At 39.4% G+C, this 19,580-nt stretch overlaps 1 protein-coding gene and 1 long non-coding RNA gene across 2 annotated transcripts in view; one reads left to right on the forward strand and one right to left on the reverse strand.

Moving 5' to 3' along the window:
- Positions 1-369: 369 nt before the first annotated feature.
- Positions 370-14,752, reverse strand: INSL6 (insulin like 6). The gene is made up of 2 exons (XM_040449488.1): positions 14,395-14,752; positions 370-779 (listed from the first exon to the last, which is right to left on the reverse strand). The coding sequence occupies exons 1-2, from the start codon at positions 14,675-14,677 to the stop codon at positions 424-426; spliced, it is 639 nt and encodes a 212-aa protein (XP_040305422.1). The 5' UTR covers positions 14,678-14,752; the 3' UTR covers positions 370-423.
- Positions 14,753-14,797: 45 nt separating this feature from the next.
- The window catches only part of LOC121013714 (uncharacterized), a 126,490-nt gene continuing 121,707 nt past the window's right edge, over positions 14,798-19,580 (forward strand). Inside the window, exon 1 of the long non-coding RNA XR_005782872.1 lies at positions 14,798-14,890. This is a non-coding gene — a long non-coding RNA (uncharacterized LOC121013714). The remainder of the gene's footprint in view (positions 14,891-19,580) is intronic.

The raw sequence follows: 19,580 nt of genomic DNA on the forward strand, positions 1-19,580 counted from the left end.
CTACTAGGAGTGGTAGTTGGTTAGTTATTTTTAACGTGGTCGGACAGATGTCCTGGCATACTGGAGTGAGCCTAATGGTCATGGGCGTCAGTCTGTATGTCATACAGATGGAATGCGGAACATTCCATAAGCCATTTAAATGCAGCCTGAGAGAGTTTCAAGCACAATGACAAGCATGAACAGATAATTCTTAAGGTGTCTACATGGATCATGCCACCGCCAGTAAGATCTTCTTCAAATATAAAAATATATGAAAAATAGGGGTTACCAAAGAAAATACCAAGATTCCTATTAACACAGAAAGTATTAAGTGCCTGCAAGTACATTCAGATGGTATTCACAGCAAAGAACCTACAAGGACAATGACCAAAAATAAAGTAAATATATTAAGCTTTTATTAAGTGAGTATCATTCCTATGATGGTTAGTATATTTCAGTCACAACTGATGGTGCATGTTTCTGTAAGTTTTTATAATCAATATATGGAAAGCATGCAATGCTGAGTTCTTCTTTGGTGCATCCTTTAAGACAACACTTTTCTGAGTATCCCCTGCGCTTTCTTTGGGGATGGTTCCCCCAAAACACACTGCTTAAGGTTTTAATTTTGTTTCTGTTTATCTTCCGAAATTCTAAGATCTCATGAATATATTGATTGATATCTTGTGATGAGGACAATTTTCTTGTCTTCTCTGGTGGCAAGTTGGCCCTTTTATATCTGTACTCAGGCAGTGACATCTCCAAACTGTTTATGGCTTCTTCCTCAGAGGCAGAAGTAGAAACTGTTGAGAGACAAGAAGAAAATCCTACCTTGTTAAAATCATCCTTTAGCTGAAAAAATTAATAATACTAGAATACTAAAGTCTGCTAATTATTAAAAAGAATCACATTTTAAATAATAAAATGGTTTTCGAAAGCAATATATGTATTTCAACTAAAACAGCTGTAGGTAGTATTTTCCTACAAAAAAGCTTAGAAACCTTTACACGTTTTTTATGCAAAAACATTTTTTATTGAGATATCAGTTGCATGTAAAGTCAGATATGAATTCAGTATTTTGAAGCATACAATTCAGTGTTTTTTAGTGTATTCACAAGGTTATGCAACCATCGCCACTGTTTAATTCCAGAACATTTGTATCACTCTAAAAAGAAGCCCCATACCCATTAGCAGTCACCATTTCCTTCTTCCTCCAGCCCCTGGCAATCACTAAGCTACTCTTCGTTTCTAAGGATTTGCCTATTTTGGAAATGAAATCATACCACATGTGGCCATTTATGTCTGATTCTTTCACTGAGCAAAATGTTTTCAAGGTTTATCCATGTTGCAGCATGTATCAGCATTCTCTTTCTTTTATGACTGAATAGTTTTCCATTGTATGGATATACCACATTTTGTTGATCCATTTATCAGTTGATGGACATTTGGGTTGTTTCCACCTTTTGGCTATTATGAATACTGCTGCTATGAATATTCACATATAAGATTTTGTTTCAATGTATGTCTGTAATTCTCTTGGGTGTATACCTAGTAGTACAACTGCTCGATCATACAGTAAATTTGTTTAACTTTCTGAGAAACCACCAAACTGTTTTCACAGTGTCTACACTATTTTACAGAGCTACCATTGATATACTAGGGTTCCAGTTGTTCCACACCCTCATCAACATTTGGCATTTTCCATTTTTGATTATAGTCATCCTAGTGAGATGTGAGGTGTGCCTGCTGTTGCTTTGATTTGCATTTACCTAATGACTAATGATGTTGAGCATCTTGTCATGTGCTTATTGTATATCCTTTTTGTAGAAATGTCTATTTAAACTCTTCGCCCATTTTTAACTTGGGTTACAGTAATCTCCTCTTCTCAGCAATTTCTCTTTCCCTGGTTTCAGTTACCTGTAGTCAACTGTGGTCTGGAAGCAGATGACCCTCCTTCTGACAGAGCATCAAAAGGTCAGTAGTAGCCTGATGCTACATCACAATGCCTACATCATTTACCTCGCTTCATCTCAGCACACAGGCATTTTATCATCTCACATCATCACAAGAAGGGTAAGGACAGATAACATATTTTGAGAGAGACCACATTCACATAACTTTTATTACAGTATATTGTTTTATGTTATATTTTATTATTAAGTTCTTACTGTGCCTTATTTATAAATTAAACTTTATTGTAGGTATGTATGTATAGGAAAAAACAGCATATGTAGAGTTTGGTACTATCCTTGGTTCCGATAGCCACTGGGGGTCTTGGAGTATATCCCCTGCAGATAAAGTGGGATTGCTGTACTTGTCTTTTTATGCACATCTTATAACTAAGGGGCTAGTGGAAGCCATTTGTTGAAATACAAGGAAATGAAGTGGTGATATGCTCAATGAACTGATTGCTATTATACTGCTCTTAACTTAGTATTATTGGAAAAAATCACAATCAATCCAGAAGGTAATTATTTGGAGGCTTGTTGGATTTCCATCATTGCCCTTGCCTATCTACTATCCCTTCTAGAAGGATATATTTGCCTATAATCACGGCTGTGGAGCCAGCCCTTAGACAGTCATGTTCTGAACCTCATGACTCTACCCTATAGCCACAGTTGAACAGACTGGAGATTGTTAGTACCTGACCCCAAAGAAACCAATCAACTATGGTGGCCAACAATCCATGCCATGTGAAAACATGAGTTGGCCCAATCAATTTCCTCTCTGTGAACTTACAACTAAGAAGTAATGAGAAAAAGATTAGTGAGAACCCAAACTGAAAGGGGACTGTGAAGCTTGTCATGACAAGCTAAAGCCAAAAAGTAACATAAATACTAGAGGAGAAAAGATTCAGAGAAAAAGAGAGAAAGTGGTTTTTAAAGTTGATGCAATTCCTTAGGCTTTCCAGAGCCTTTCCAAGTCCTTTCCTACCTCTTGTTTCTATAATAACTATATCCCCTATCATTTTTTCTTAAGGTTATTTAGATAAGTTACAGTTAGAGTCCTATTAGAACACCTTTTACTAACTTTATATATGTATATATGCATGTATTTATTTTTAAAATACGCTCCACACCCAACATGGGGCTTGAACTCACTACCCTGAGATTACCAGTTGCATGCTCTACCAACTAAGCCACGCAGGTGCCCCACTAACTTTGTATTTAAAATGCTGAAGCTGAATTGTGGAACATTTAAACTTTAGGATAGATATTAAAGATACTGAATAGTAAGTCATCTAAGACAGATAAATACGTGATTGATTAAAATGGGTCATAATTAACAGAGTACACTGAAGGGAGAAAGTAAATTAGGTTGTCTAGGCACATTGAAGGAAGAGCTTCCTGTTGGGATGTGCCAGGTTCTGTCACTCAAAGAGTGAAGAAAAAACAAGAAGAAGGAAACTCTTTCACGAGTAAAGGCAGCTAAAGACTAGTCAATGAACTACATGTCAAATTGGGGAGGGAATTTAAGGAGAAACAAGCTGTACTCACCAGAAAGCAAGAAAGGTTAACATGAGCATTCAGATAAATGGATTTGAAAAAAGAGTAACAGAGGGGGCCCAAATAGTGAAAAGGTAAGGAATCAGTGAAATACAAAACCCAAACACTGTTTAGAAACCCAAAACGGGTTCTTTAAAAGGATTAATAGATACAACTCTAGCCAGACTAATCAAGAAAAAAGAGTTGAAACGGACAACAAAAAAGAACAATAGTTGTGTTTTTTAAATAAGTGAATATGAGGAATGCTTATACATTTAAAAATCAAGATGAAATGGATGAATCACGAGAAAAATATGAGATGCCTTAACTGGCACAGAAAACTTAGAAAGACAGACATGGGTGGTTTTAGAAGTAGGTTCTACCTGCTTTTCAGGAACAGTAAATTCTAATCATATACAGGTTGTTCCAGGAAAAGAGGAAAAAGGCAAAACCTGGCCAGCATCTTTTGTGAACCTAGTGTATGCTTTATTCCAAAACTGGATAAGAGCAACACGATTTAAAAGACAACAACACATGAGCCTATTTACTTATAAATGTTTATGTGGAAGTCCTAAATGAGATATTAGTTAACTGAATCCATACACATATTTTACAAACATATTAAGAAAGTGTTTATTCCAGAAATTCAAAGATAGGTCAATACCCTAAAAATATAGCAATGCAATTTACCAAATTACTAAGCCCCCTACTCACTCTCAGTTGGGTTTGCTCTCTACTTAAAAGAAAAGGAAAGCAATCATAAGAGACTTGCATTTGGTTCCTTCACCATTTTTTTTTACTCACCTTTACAGCCTGTACCCATACATTCTGCCTTCCTACTGGTTTACACAGGTGAGCTATGCACTCTAAAGCCAGTTCCTCCATTTATGGACTGGATCTCATCTCCTCTCACCACTCCAGCAATGCTGTTCTATATCCTTCATCATCAACGCTTCATGCCTATTGAATATGCCTATAAGCACACAAAATGTTATTTCTCCCACTTAAAAAAAGCCAAAACCATGTCTCCTGGCCTTGCTTACCTTGCCAGTTACCATGGCAAAACTCCTTCATAGTGTTCTATTATTTGTTCATTCCTTTTCTCTCATTCTGCCTTAAACCCTCTCTAATCAGGCTTTTCCTGCATTGCTGCACCAAACTTCTCTTTTGAGGGTCACAAATGATCTCTCTGTTGCTAAATTCAACAGCCAATTCTCATCTGACTCACTTTCTTCACTTGGTTTCCAGGACACCACCTTCTCTCTTCTTTCCACCTATTTGTTCCTTTTCTGTCTCCTTTGCAAATATTTCCTCTTCAGCTTTTTAATCTTGATCCCCTAGGGCTCAGTCCTTGGTACTCTTTTCTATTTACACTTCTTCTCTTGGTGATCTCATCCAGTCTTATGGCTCTAAAAATCATCTATGTACCTATGATTCCTAAATTCCTATCTTCAAGTAAGATTTTTTTCCAACTCCCAGATTCTTATGTCCTACTTCCTTCCTACTCACTGTCTCCACTTCAGTGTCTCAAAGTCAACATGCACCAAACTGAACTACTGATAGTCTTCTAGACCTGTTCCACGTGAGGCCTTTATTATCTCAGTTGATAGAAACCCTATGCTTCCAGGTGTTCAAAGCAAAAATTCTGGGATCATATTTCAAAAAAATTATCGGGGGGCAGTGGGGTGGCTTAGTAACTTAAGCGTCCTACTCTTGATTTTTGGCTCAGGTCGTGATCTCATGGTTCTTGGGATCGAACGCCATGTTGGGCTCTGTTTGACAGCATGGAGTCTGCTTGGGATCCTGTCTCCTCTGTCTCTGTCCCTCCTCTGTCCCTCTGTCTCTCTCTCTCTATCAAAATAAATAAATAAACATTTAACAAATTATATTGGAATCATTCTTGAATTCTCTTTTTTCTCATAGTTTACATAGAATCTGCTCAAGTATATCTGGAATGAAACAACTTCCAGTACCTCCACGGCTACCATCTCATCCAGCAGCTATCTCTAATACCGCACCCTGCAAAGCAGGGCTCTACTTCTAATCCTGCCTCCCTACAACCTGTCCTCAACACAGTAGCCAGAGTGATCCCTTTAAAATGCCAATTAATGTCATTCTTCTGCTTGAAAGCCTTTACTCAGAGTAAAGCCAAAATCCTTAAGATTGGTCTACACAATTGCCCTAGGCCTGCCCAGTACCTCTCCCTCTGCTCTAGCCACACTAGCCTTGCTGTTTCCTGCATAAACGGGGCAGAGATGTATTCTTTTTCTTTTTAATTTTTTTTTCAACGTTTATTTATTTTTGGGACAGAGACAGAGCATGAACGGGGGAAGGGCAGAGAGAGAGGGAGGCACAGAATCGGAAACAGGCTCCAGGCTCTGAGCCATCAGCCCAGAGCCTGACGCGGGGCTCGAACTCAGGGACCGCGAGATCGTGACCTGGCTGAAGTCGGACGCTTAACCGACTGCGCCACCCAGGCACCCCGGCAGAGATGTATTTACTCTGCTCTTTCCTCTGCCTAAACACCCTTTCCCCAGCTGTCTGCTTGCCTGAATCTTTTACCTCCTCCTTTCTCAAACCTCACCTTTTCAATGAGCCCTGACATGACTACACTATTTAATCCTATAACCCACCCTCCAGCTGCCCTCACTCCTGATCTCCCTTATTATCCTCCTTCACTCTTTATTTTTCTATAGCTCTTTTTACCTCTGAATATTTACTCATTTATTATGTTCACTTCCTACACAAGCTCCATGAGGCCAGACATCTTTGCTTTGTTCACTTATATATCCCAAGTGCCTGGCACTTAGCAGGTACCCAAGAAGTATTTGGTGAATTAATTAGTAAAAGAAAAATCATATTAATATGCAAAATGATGTCCCCCAAAAGGCCTTAAAAAAGTTCAGCCCTACTTTTAGTGATTAAAAAAATAGCAACTCCTTTATCTTGGTGGAGATTATAGAACATAAACCTATAAACATTATACCTAATGGAGATATTTAAATGCATTCCCCTTTAAAATTGGGAACATGACAAGACATCACACTATTACTACTACTTAACAGCACTACAGGACCTGGCTAATGCTAGAAGGAAAAAAAAAAAAAGACTGGTGTAAGGTTTAGAAAGGAAGTGACAAAACTATCATTTGTAATTGATAGAATCATCTATAGAAACAAACTCTTAGAACTATGAAGATAGTTCTGCATAATTACTGAATAAAGATCAACCTGTAAAAATCCTTTGCATTTTTCTAACCAAAAAGCACTCACAAAAATACAATTAGCAAGTATTTACAATAGCAACAAAACAAAGTATTAAGGATTATACAATATGGAAAGTCTCTCCTGAGAAAACTTTAAAATTCTAATGATAGAATATGAAAATATTCCATACTTACTTTAAAAACTTTGTGTGTTTATTTTTGAAAGAGAGAAAGAGAGACAGAGCGTGAGTGGGGGAGGGGCAGAGAGAGAGGGAGACACAGAATCCGAAGCAGGCTCCAGGCTCCAGGCTGTCAGCACAGAGCCTGATGTGGGGCTTGAGCCCACGAGCCTTGAGGTTATGACCTGAGCTGGAGTCAGATGCTCAACAGACTGAGCCACCCAGGCACCCCATGCTTACTTTATTTTAAAAAGATATAAATCTTCTTCAAATTAATCTATATATTCTATGCATCTCAATTAAAATTACACATGGATTTTAATTTTATTTTTTTATTATACTATGCTCACCACAAGTATAGCTACCATATAGCACCATACAATGCTGTTACAATGTCATTGACTGTATTTCCTAGGCTGTACCTTTTATTCCCATGACTTAGTCATTCCAAAACGGGGAGCTTCTATCTCCCACTCCCCTTTACTGATTTTGCCCATTCTCTCCACATCCTTTTCCTCTGGCAACCATCAGTTTCTTCTCTGCATTTATAGGTCTGATTCTATTTTTGTTTATTCATTTATTTTTGTTTATTCATTTGTTTATTCATTTATTCATTTGTGTATTCATTTTGTTTATTCATGTTCACTGGAATCATATGGTATTTGTCTTTCTCAGTCTGACTTATCTCACTTAGCATAATACCCTCCAGGTCTATCTAGGTTGTCACAAATAGCAAGATCTCATCCTTTTTATGGTTACATAATATTCGTGTGTGTGTGTGTGTGTGTGTGTGTGTGTGTGTGTGTGTGTATACCACTTTTTCTTTGTCCACTCATCTATCAGTAGACACTTGGGTTGTTTCCATTTCTTGGTTATTGTAAATAATGCTACAATAAACATAAGGGCACATATAACTTTCTGAACTAGTGTTTTTTGGTTTTTTTGGGTAAGTACCCATAAGTGAAATTACTGAATCATACGGTATTTCTATTTTTAATTTTGAGGAACTCCATACTGTTTTTCACAGTGGTTATACCAATTTACATTCCCACCAACAGTGCAGAAGAGTTCCTTTTTCTTCACATCCTTACCAACACTTGTTATTTCTTGTCTTTTTGTGTTTTTTTAAAGTTTATTTTTGAGAGAGAGAGCGGGGTGGGGCAGAGGAAGAGAGGGAGAGAGAGAATCCCAAGCAGGCTCTGTGTTGTCAGCATAGGGCCTGATGCAGGCTTGAGCCCACAAACCATGAGATCATGACCTGAGCCAAAATCAAGAGTCAGGCACTCAACCAACTGAGCCACCCACGCACCCCTCTTGTCTTTCTGATTTTAGGTATTCTGATAGGTGTGAGATGACATCTCATTGTGGTTTTGATTTGCATTTCCCTGATGATTAGTGATGTTGAGCATCTTCTAATGTGTCTGTTGGCCATATGTCTTCTTTGGGAAAATATCTATTCAGGTCCTCTGGCCATTTTTAAATTGTTTATTTTTTTGGTGTTGGGTTGTCTAAGTTCTTTCTATTTTTTGACTATCAACCCCTTATCAGAAATATCATTTGCAAATATCTTCTCTCATTAAGTAGGTTGCCATTTTGTTTTGTTGATGATTTCCTTTGCTGTGCAAAAGTTTTTATTTTGGTGAAGTCCCAATAGTTTATTTTTGCTTTTGCAAAAATATTTTGCTTGCCTTAGGAGACAGAGCTAGAAAAATGTTCCTCTGACTGATATTAAAGAAATTACTGGGGCGCCTGGGTGGCGCAGTCGGTTAAGCTTCCGACTTCAGCCAGGTCACGATCTCACGGTCCGTGAGTTCGAGCCCCGCGTCAGGCTCTGGGCTGATGGCTCGGAGCCTGGAGCCTGTTTCCGATTCTGTGTCTCCCTCTCTCTCTGCCCCTCCCCCGTTCATGCTCTGTCTCTGTCTGTCCCATAAATAAAAACGTTGAAAAAAAATAAAAAAAAAAAAAGAAATTACTGCCTGTTCTCTTCTAGGAGTTTTAAGGTTTTAGGTCTCACATTTAGGTCTTTAATCCATTTAGAATATATTTTTGTGTATGGTCCAATTTCATTCTTTTGCAGGTAGCTGTCTAGTTTTCCCAGCACAATTTACTGAAGAGACTATCTTTTCCCCATTGTATATCTTTCTTCCTTTCTCATAGATTGACCATATAGGTATGGGTTTATTTCTGGGCTTTCTAACTTGTTTTTATATTGATCTATGTGTCTATTTTTCTGCCATTCTGTTTTGAAACCATACTGTTTTGATTACTATAGTTTTGTAGCATATTTTGAAATCTGGAATTGTAATTCCTCTTGCTTTATTCTTCTTTCTCAAGGCTGCTTTGGCTATTTTTTTTTTTTTTGTGGTTCCATAAAAATTTTAGTGTTATTTGTTCTAGTTCTGTGAAAAATGCTGTTGATATTTTGATAGGAATTGCACTGAATCTATAGATTGCTTTGGGTAGTATGTACATTTAAAAAATATTAATTCTTCCAATCCATGAGCATGGAATATCTCTCCATTTGTTTGTGTCATCTTCAATTTCTTTCATCAATGTTTTTATAATTTTCAGAACGTAGGCCTTTCACCTCCTTGGTTCAGTTTATTACAAGATATTTTATTCCTTTTGGTGCAAAACTAAATGGGGTTGTTTTCTTAATTTCTCTTTCTGCTACTTCATTATTAGTGCATAGAGACACTACCAATTCTGTACATTAATTTTGTACCCTGCAACTTTACTGAATTTATTACTTCTAATAGTTTTTTTGGTGGTGTCTTTAGAGTTTTCTATGTATGGTATCATGTCATCTGCAAATAGTGACAGTTTATCTTCTTCCTTACTAATATGGATGGCTCTTATTTCTTTTTCTTGTCTGATTTCTGTGGCTAGGACTTCCAGTGCTATTTTGAATTAAAGTGGTGATAGTGGGCATCCATTTCTTATTCCTGATGTTAGAGGAAAGTCTCTCAGTTTTTCGCAATTGAGTCTGAAGTTAGCTCTGGGTTTTTCATACATGGCCTTTACTATGTTGAGGTATGTTCCCTCTAAATCCATATTGAGAGTTTTTATCATAAACGATGTTGAATTTTGTCAAAATATTTTTCTGCATCTGTTGAGATGATCACAATTTTTATCCTTCATTTTATTCATGTATCATGTTGAATGATTTGCAAATACCGAATCATCTTTGAATTCCCAGAATAAATCTCATTTGATTGTGGTGGGTGATCCTTTTAAGTATTGTTGAATATGGTTTGCTAATATTTTGTTGAGGCAGACAGATTTTTTTTAATGCTTATTTATTTTTTTAGGGGGTGGGGCAGAGGATCCAAAGCAGGCTCTGAGCTGACAGCAGAGAACCCCATGTGGGACTCAAACTCACAAACTGCGAGATCATAACGTGAGCTGAGACCTTATGCTTAACTGACTGAGCAACCAGGCACTCCTTGGAAGATGGATTTTTTAAAAAAATTCAGTACACTTACTCTTAAATATATAGGGAAGAATAAAGGTGGAGAATTAGCTTAGTGAATCTTAAGAGAAAAAAAAACAACATTGGAGATGTGCCCTCCTATAAATGACATCCTACAGAGTCATATCATTAAAAACAGTATAGTAATTGTACGAGGTCAAACAAAAAGACCAATTAAATAGACTAGGAAAACTCGGGCAAACAATAAATAAAGGTGAGTCTAGAAGTCAATGGGAAAAAAATTATTATATAGTACATAGTGTTAGAAAACTAGCTGCTTTTGTAGAGCAAAATAAGACTTCTTGAAAAAACTAAGATAGTAATCCTAGCCATAACAGACACAGTGGTCTCCAGAAGAATTAAGAACCTAATGTGAAAAGTAAATCTATAAAGTTGGACACTTAACTGACTGAGCTACCCAAGCGCCCCCCAAAAAGTTTTTTTGATATCAGTGCACCAAACTATCTTTCTCTATGTCAGAGTCAAATGTATCATCAGAAGATTAAAATTGTTGGTAACTGCCTTGATCTAACATAGAAATGTGTCCTGCTAGTACAAGTTACAGTTAATCAACTTTTCAAGTCACATTCAAATGCAAAAGAAATGGCATAATTATACATTCTCTATTGGGAACAGATACCTCTCTACAACTTATAATTATTCACTGGAAATTAATAGGATAGATTGTCATCTTTCCTTATAGATTAATAATTTTTAAAAATTTGGCACAAATTCAAGACAGATATATAATTTTCACTCGTGGAATTTGAGAAACTTAACAGATGAACATAGGGGAAGGGAAGGAAAAATAAGATAAAAACAGAGAGGGAGGCAAATCATAAGATACTCTTAAATATAGAGAACAAACTGAGGGTTGATGGGGGTGGGGGTGGGGGTGGGTTAAATGGGTGACGGGCACTAAGGAGGGTACTTTTTGGAATGAGCACTGGGTGTCATATGTAAGAGATGAATCATTGGGTTCTACGCCTGAAGCCAGGACTATACTGTATGTTAACTAATTTGCAAATTAAAAAAATGACACAAATTCGTACTGATAACTTAAATCCATTTTTCATTCTCCCACACATTTTAAAACAACTGTAGCTTTATTGCACATGACATTTCCACTTCAGAAAACTGTCCTTTACATAGTTCCCACAATAACATGTTTCCATGGACATGACAGTTCTAAAACGTTGTAAGATACATTTTTATTTCCAGGGTGCCTGGGTGGCTCAGTCATTTAAACATCCAGCTTCAGCTCAGGTCATGATCTCACAGTTCGTGGGTTGGAGCCCCGCCTCAGGCTCTGTGCTCACAGTTTGGAGCCTGGAGCCTGCTTGGGATTCTGTGTCTCCCTCGCTCTCTGCCCCACCCCCACTTGCACTATGACTCTCTCTCAAAAATAAATAAACATTAAACAGTTTTAAAAAAGAAGATACATTTTTATTTCCTACAAATCTTGTTCTACTGAAGCTCCCTCCTCATTGAATTATTGGCATTTATTCCTCCAGGGAAGTGTGAATAATACCTGAAACAAAGGGGTCATTAATCAGCTCTGAGTTTTAAAGTTACTCTGAAAAAATTTAATAGCCTTGGGGCACCTGGGTGGCTCAGTCAGTTGAGCATCCAACTTCGGCTCAGGTCATGATCTCGGGGTTTGTGGGTTTGAGCCCCACGACGGGCTCTGTGCTGACAGCTCGGAGCCTGGAGCCTGCTTCGGATTCTGTGTCTCCCTCTCTCTCTCTGCCCCTCCACCGCTCAATTGTGTCTCTCAAAAATAAACATTAAAAACACTTAAATAAATAAATAAATAAATAACCAACTCCACTTGGATGTCTGAACGTAAAATTTTGACTATAATATAGGTAGTGGGAGCATCAGGCATCTCTGGGAGTTTGCAAAAATGTAGACTGTCAGGACCTCCCCCAAGCCCCTCCTGAATGACAACCTGTATGTTCACAGTTTTTGTTCCCCAGGTGAATCATATGCATGTTAAAGTGTGAGAATCACTGAATTAGAGTACAAGTGGAAGGCTGGGGAGAGACCCTTCTTCCATTAAAAGAGCAAAATAAAGTGAGTTTACATTAGGTAGGTTTGGTGGTAGAAAATGATCAAGATTCAGTCTGATGGTTTCTGCTATTTCTTTCAAAGTTTTCATCCCCTTAGCAGCAATAGGAAGAATGGGATGAGTTCTGTTCATTCATTTATTAAATAAGAAGTTAACAAGCACCTATGATGTGGGAGGCAACTTAATTTGTTTCGGTCATCCACAGGAAGGTGTTTTTTTGGCATGATAGTCCGTTTAGTTCCTTAATTTCAGAAATCTTGCCTGTAGCAAAATTTGTCCAAATCAAATTAATTACTTTAAAGGCAATAATTTCAATGACACTGTGCTATCGACAGCCTACACATAAAGTGCATTTTCTTTTATTTAAAAAAAAATTTTTTTTTAACATTTATTTATTTTTGAGACAGAGAGAGACAGAGCATGAACGGGGGAGGGTCAGAGAGAGGGAGACACAGAATCTGAAACAGGCTCCAGGCTCTGAGCTGTCAGCACAGAGCCCGACGTGGGGCTCGAACTCACAGCCCTCACGGACCGCGAGATCATGACCTGAACTGAAGTCGGCAGCTGAACCGACTGAGCCATCCAGGCGCCCCGCAGTGCATTTTCTTTTAAAATGGCAAACCCCTTTGTCTCTTGCAATTTAAGGTAATGGATATTGTAGCCCATCTGAATTTCCCCTACTCTTTATTCTCATAACTTCTGGAGTTTCTTCAGAATGTGGTGTATTTTATTGTGCTCCTATGTAAGATGAAGAATTATCTATTAAAATTACATTTTCAACATAACAACAACAACAAAAAATAATAAAAATAAAAATAAAATGGCAAACCATGTTGGTACTAAAATGTACAACTACAGTTGGAGGAGAACAGTGAATCTGAAACAAGAATATTCTTCCTAAAGACTGTAAAAATATTAAGTATACATTCAGCATATATTAAGCACATACTATGTGCCAGGCACTCTGCTAGGCATTTCAGATAAAAACATGCATGAAATAATCCCTATAATATGGTATGGTATACAGGACTGGCCTTATGGGGGTGAGACTCGTGCAGTCACACAGACCCAGTGCTTAGGAGAACTTTGCATTTTCCTTAATGCTCTATTGTCGCAGTCTTGAACGTCTCAAAAATTTTATCTTGTAATTGAAGTGTACTTAAGTATGTGAACTTTTAAGTGAAGTCTGATGGGACAATGGACCGTGTATGTGAGCAGAGGAGATACAAAAAAAGGGGTGGGGGAAGCTTTTTATTTTAGTACCTTCAATGGCCCTTTCTTGCTTTTGAATAAGGCGCCCTGTATTTCTCTTCTGCACAGGGCTGGGCAGATTATGGGGCAGGTCCTGATGATGGTTAGATAGATCTACTGTGTTAGACATTGTGGTAGATGGAAAATGGAGTGAGTAGCTATGAAAGAGTCAGCGATGACCTCACAGGGAAAATGAAACCTAAGAGTTTTTGAAAGACAAAGCTGAGTTTGCCAGGTGACAAGTGTACTCCAGAAAGGGAAAGCTAGAGAAGCAGCAGCATTCTTTTTTTTATTTTTTTATTTTTTTTTAACGTTTATTTTTTTTTGAGGCAGAGAGAGACAGAGCATGAACGGGGGAGGGTCAGAGAGAGAGAGGGAGACACAGAATCTGAAACAGGCTCCAGGATCTGAGTGGTCAGCCCAGAGCCCGACGCGGGGCTCGAACTCACGGACCGCGAGATCATGACCTGAGCCGAAGTCAGACGCTTAACCGACTGAGCCACCCAGGCACCCCGAGAAGCAGCAGCATTCTTACATAAATGTATAGATTTATATGTGTATATTTAAATCCTCTAAATTAAAAAAAAAAAAAGCTTCATTGTCTGCTGGCAATACATTGGCTTATAAAATTTTTTATTTTTCTCGGTACTAGGCACAAATTCCATTACCCGAGGAAGCTCACCGCCTGGTAGAGCAGATTTGGGGTAAAGAAATGTACAAGGGTGAACAACCACACCTTTGGTTTATATTTTTACCTGGGTTTGTGCCTTTCGCCCAGGCTGGGAAAGTGGTTTGGGAGCTTTCCAACCGGTCGGGAATGAAGGTCTCAATCTTCTCGTTGGCCTGGGGCAACAGCTGAATCTTGGGGGTTTCCTCCTTCAAGAAGTGCCAGCTGACATTGCCACAGAGTTTTATTATTTCCTTCATGAGATGCCTGCCGCACAGCCTCCTAGCTCTGCTGATGTCGCTCAGCTCACGGGAGAACCGAACTAACGGGAGCCCCAGCCACAGCAGACACAGGCAGAGGAGCCGCGGCATCCCGGGGCCCCAGCAGCCGGGTCCGCTGCGCGGTGTAACTGTCTCCCGGCCGCCCGGCTCTTTCCGGCCCCTGCGCTCGTGCCCACGCCCCCGCCCACCGGCGCCGCGCACGCGCACCTGGCCGGCTTCCGAGCGCGTGCGGGCCTCGCGAGAACGCTGAGGTGCGAGGCGTGAGGTGCGAGGCGGCCGCCCTGCGTGGGCTCTCAGAGCCAGGTAGGTGGCGGGCTCTAGTTCTTAAAGTCCTTCATTCGTTTTTCTTGTCCTCCCCTGTAGAGAGACGCATCCGTGAGCCGTGGGGCTCCGGTTAACTGGTAAAATCAGAAAAGGCGTTGCTCCTTCTAGCGGAGTGCCTTTGCCGCCCTTTTGCCTGGTTGGTCCCGGGGCGTCGCTTCCTCAGAAACACGTTCTCTCGGCTCCCCGTTGGGGTGCACCTCGGTAGTTCGTTCACGTTTGTTCGTGCGCTTGTTTGATACCGTCTGTCCCCAAGCCCCCCAGCTGCGTGCGCGCATGTTTGCTTCCCCCTGTACCCCAGGGCCTGGCGCGGTGGGCGTCAGAGGTGTTGGCGCCCCCGGGCGCGCTGGAATGTGCGAGTGTGAGTTCCCCCAGCCCGATTCGGATTCCGAGCAGCCCGAGGAGAACCCCGCCCGCCCCTCCGGGAGGGCAGCTGGGATGCTAATGTGCCGCCGTCGCGAGAGATTACAGAGGATTGTCTGTTGCCAAATTGTAACAAGCCTGCGACGGGGACCCCCTACGGGGTTTGCCTTCTAAGAGTAACAGTATTTTGCTAAAGTAGGAGCGGGGCGGCGGGGAAGGGCAGGCAGCGCGGTGGGTACCGGTCCTCGGTCCTTTTGGAGAAGGTTGGATTGGATAAGTGCAGTGGCTCGGGAGGATGCAGTACCGGCCAGCAGGGGGCAGTCGGGGGCCGTGCGGGAGGAGGAGTGAGCGGCCCCAGGATGCCCGGGACCCGCGCAGACCCGCGCGCGCCGTCAGTGTAGACTCCCCGTCTCCCTCTCCTTTCTGCCGCCCGCCTCTGAGTCTTCATCTCCGTTCTCCCTTTTCCTTTCTCCCAGCGTTGCCCTGCTTCCCCTTGGCGTCAGGGGGCGCTGTTCAGTTAGCTGGACTCGGATTTTTTTTTTTTTTTTTTTAAAGATCTATGTGATTTGATTAGCACAATGTCATCACCTTCCTGGAAACACAGCGAATGTCCAAACTGTAGTGGGCCGTGAGCCCTGCGAGAACGGAAGACATTCATTAGACTGAGAGGAAGGTTTAAAGCACACAAAAAAGCCTCTCAAGCAATGTATGTCAGAACCTGGCCAATTTGGTTTATACCCCCATTCACTCGCTCTGCACTCTCTGTATCCGCGCCCTGCTTTGTGTTTCTCCATATGCGATTCATTGCAGACTGGCATACTATATATATTTTATTTCTCTACTTGTTTACTGTCTGTCTCCTCCTACCAGAACGTAAGCTCCGTGCAGGCAGGGATTTCTGTTTGTTTCATTTTCTTTGATATCCTCTGCCTTGAACAGTGTCTGGCACATACTACGTTCTCAATAATACATTAATGTTAATAATTATAACTGATAATATATATAGCAAATAATAAGTGAAATGTTAATAGCATTAACACTCGTATAATATTTAGTGGATCGATTAATGAATCCTAGAGAATTGACTACTTGTTCCTTTTATACCCTATTTATTTCTTACTTTTAGAGAGAGAGAGTGCATAGGGGCTAAAGAGAGAGACAGGAGGTGAGGGACACAGGGAGAGAGAGAATCACAGCTGAGCGGAAATCAATAGTTGGAGGCTCAACCGACTGAGCCCCCCCCCCGCACCCCTTTATACTCTGTTTCATAGTTATGTCATAATTATGGTTCTTTACTGCACTATGGTGAATTTTTTTTTTAATTATGTACTTATCTACTGGTTGTAAGGTCATTAAGAAGTAGAACCATTTTTGTCTCATATTTATTATCCAGTGCCTAGGAGAATACCTACTAAATAGACCCTTAATAAACATTTTTGGAATGAATGAACACATTCTTAACTACTAATGTTCGTTGTTATTCTTTTTTTTTTTTACTTTTAATTATTTTATTTCATTATTATTTGTTTTAATTTACATCCAAGTTAGTTCTCATACAGTGCAACAATGATTTCAGGAGTAGATTCCTTAATGCCCCTTACCCATTTAGCCCATCCTCCCTCCCACAACCCCTCCAGTAACCCTCTGTGTGTTCTCCATGTTTAAGACTCTCTTATGTTCTGTCCCCCTCCCTGTTTTTATATTATTTTGCTCCCCTTCCCTTATGTTCATCTTTTCTGTGTCTTAAAGTCCTCATATGAGTGAAGTCATATATTTGTCCTTCTCTGACTAATTTCACTTAGCATAATACCCTCTAGTGCCACCTACATAGCTGCAAATGGCAAATTTATTATTTTTGATTGCCAAGTAATACTCCATTGTATATATACACCATATATTCTTTATCCACTCATCCATCGATGGACATTTGTGCTCTTTCAATTCCTTGGCTATTGTTGATAGCGCTGCTATAAACATTGGGGTGCATGTGTCCCTTTGAAGTAGCACACCTGTATCCCTTGGATAAATACCTAATAGTGCAATTGCTGGGTCATAGAGTAGTTCTATTTTTAATTTTTTGAACCTCCATACTATTTTCCAGAGTGGCTGCACCAGTTTGCATTCCCACCAGCAGTGCAGAAGAGATCCTCTCTCTCCACATCCTTGCCAACATCTGTTGTTGCCTGAGTTGTTAATGTTAGCCATTCTGACATGGGTAAGGGGGTATCTCATTGTGGTTTTGATTTGTATTTCCCGATGATGAGCGATGTTGAACATATTTTTTTATGTGTTGGTTGGCCATCTGGATGTCTTCTTTGGAGAAGTGTCTATTCATGTCTTTTGCCCATTTCTTCACTGGATTGTTTTTTGGGTGTTGAGTTTGATAAGTTGTTTATTGATTTTGGATACTAACCCTTTATCTGATATGTCATTTGCAAATGTGTTCTCCCATTCCATCGGTTGCCTTTTAGTTTTGCTGATTGTTTCCTTTGCTGTGCAGAAATTTTTATTTTGATGAGGTCCCAATAGTTCATTTTTGCTTTTGTTTCCCTTGCCTCTGGAGATGTGTTGAGTAAGAAGTTGCTGCAGCCAGGATCATTGAGGTTGTTGCCTGCTTTTTCCTCAAGGATTTTGATGGCTTCCTGTGTTACGTTTAGGTCTTTCATCCATTTTGAGCTTATTTTTGTGTATAATGTAAGAAAGTGGTTCATGTTCATTTTTCTGCATGTTGCTGTCCAGTTTTCCCAGCACCACTTGCTGAAGAGACTGTCTTTATTCCATTGGGTATTCTTTCCTGCTTTGTGAAAGATTGGTTGGCTCATTGTTGTTCTTATTAGCAAGATCCAATGAATTTACTGAACAGAACAAATTATTAGTGAAGTGACTTATTTTGAATGAATGAGTTACAGTTATTACTAAATGAATTCCTGACTTATTCATTAGTATCTTGTCCTATTTTATGCCAGGTTATTGCCATAAAGTGGGAGCTCCCTAATAAACCACATTTGAGTATTTATAAGTTCTTTTTTTAAAAAATAATTTTTTTTAAGTTTATTTACTTATTTTGAGAGAATGTGCACAAGGGGGAGAGGGAGAGAAAGAGAATGAGAGAGAGAGAGAATCCCAGGTAGGCTCTGCATTATCAATGTAGAGCCTGATGCAGGGCTTGAACTCAGGAACGGTGACATCATGACCTGAGCCGAAACCAAGAATTGGATGCTTAACCCAGGTGACCCTTGAGTATTTATAAATGACAATTTCATTTATGCAAGATAAAATATGGGATTATTATGAATTATACTAGAATATTTGTTTCTCAAGTTATTTTTAGCATTTTATGTTGATACCTTAATATGGGAACTAGGATTCCCATATTTAATTCTTTAAATTTTTAGTTTAAAATTTGTAGGATACAATTAATTAAAATAATTATAAGCTTGCTTGATTATTATAATAGAGGTAATGTCTTCTTTACCTTTTGCTTTCTGTCCAGTTTATTGTGTGTCTCCTGCTATAATGTTGGTCTTGTTAACACTTTATTTTTGGTGTTTACTTCAGGTATGTATTCCAGAATACATACCAATAGTATGTATTTAAAGATATGTTTTGAAAGAATGTTAATAAAACACTTATGTGTTGAGGAATTACCATGTCAGGAATTATTATGCATATTCATTTATATGTATTCTTGAATACATACAAGTAATACATATCCAAAGATGTGTTTTGAAAGAATGGTAATAATATCATTATTGAGTGATTACTAAGTGCTTGTCCATTTTTACCCCATTTAATCTAAGTGCTTGTCCATGTTTTACCCCATTTAATCCTTGTAGCAATCATATCAAATAGTACTGTAACTATCCCCATTTTATAGATGAAGGAGCTCAGACATAAAGAGATTAAGAAACTTGCCAAAGATGACAGAACTAGCAAGGGGCAGACGCCTGATTAGAAATAGTCTCTCTCTGGAGACCAAACTCTTAACCTACGTTATATAACCATAATTTGTCAAAAAAATAAAAAGAATGTGGTTTGGTGATGATGGTACATGATATCATAATATCAAAGCAAATCTTTTGAGACCAAAACCTTATATGAAAGGAAACAATAGTTCGGGGGGAAAAAAAGTCACACAAAAACAAACAAAACTAAGGTAGTGGCCTCAGAATGGGTTTAAAAATTCACTCCATTGAGGGGTGACTGGGTGGCTCAGTCATTTAAGCATCTGACTTCGGCTCAGGTCATGATCTCACAGTTTGTGAGTTCGAGCCCCGCATCAGACTCTATGTCGACAACTCAGAGCCTG

Source organism: Herpailurus yagouaroundi, unplaced genomic scaffold (assembly GCF_014898765.1).
Source record: "Herpailurus yagouaroundi ecotype Mexico unplaced genomic scaffold, PumYag 199, whole genome shotgun sequence".
In the NCBI taxonomy this organism is placed as follows: Eukaryota; Metazoa; Chordata; class Mammalia; order Carnivora; family Felidae; genus Herpailurus; species Herpailurus yagouaroundi.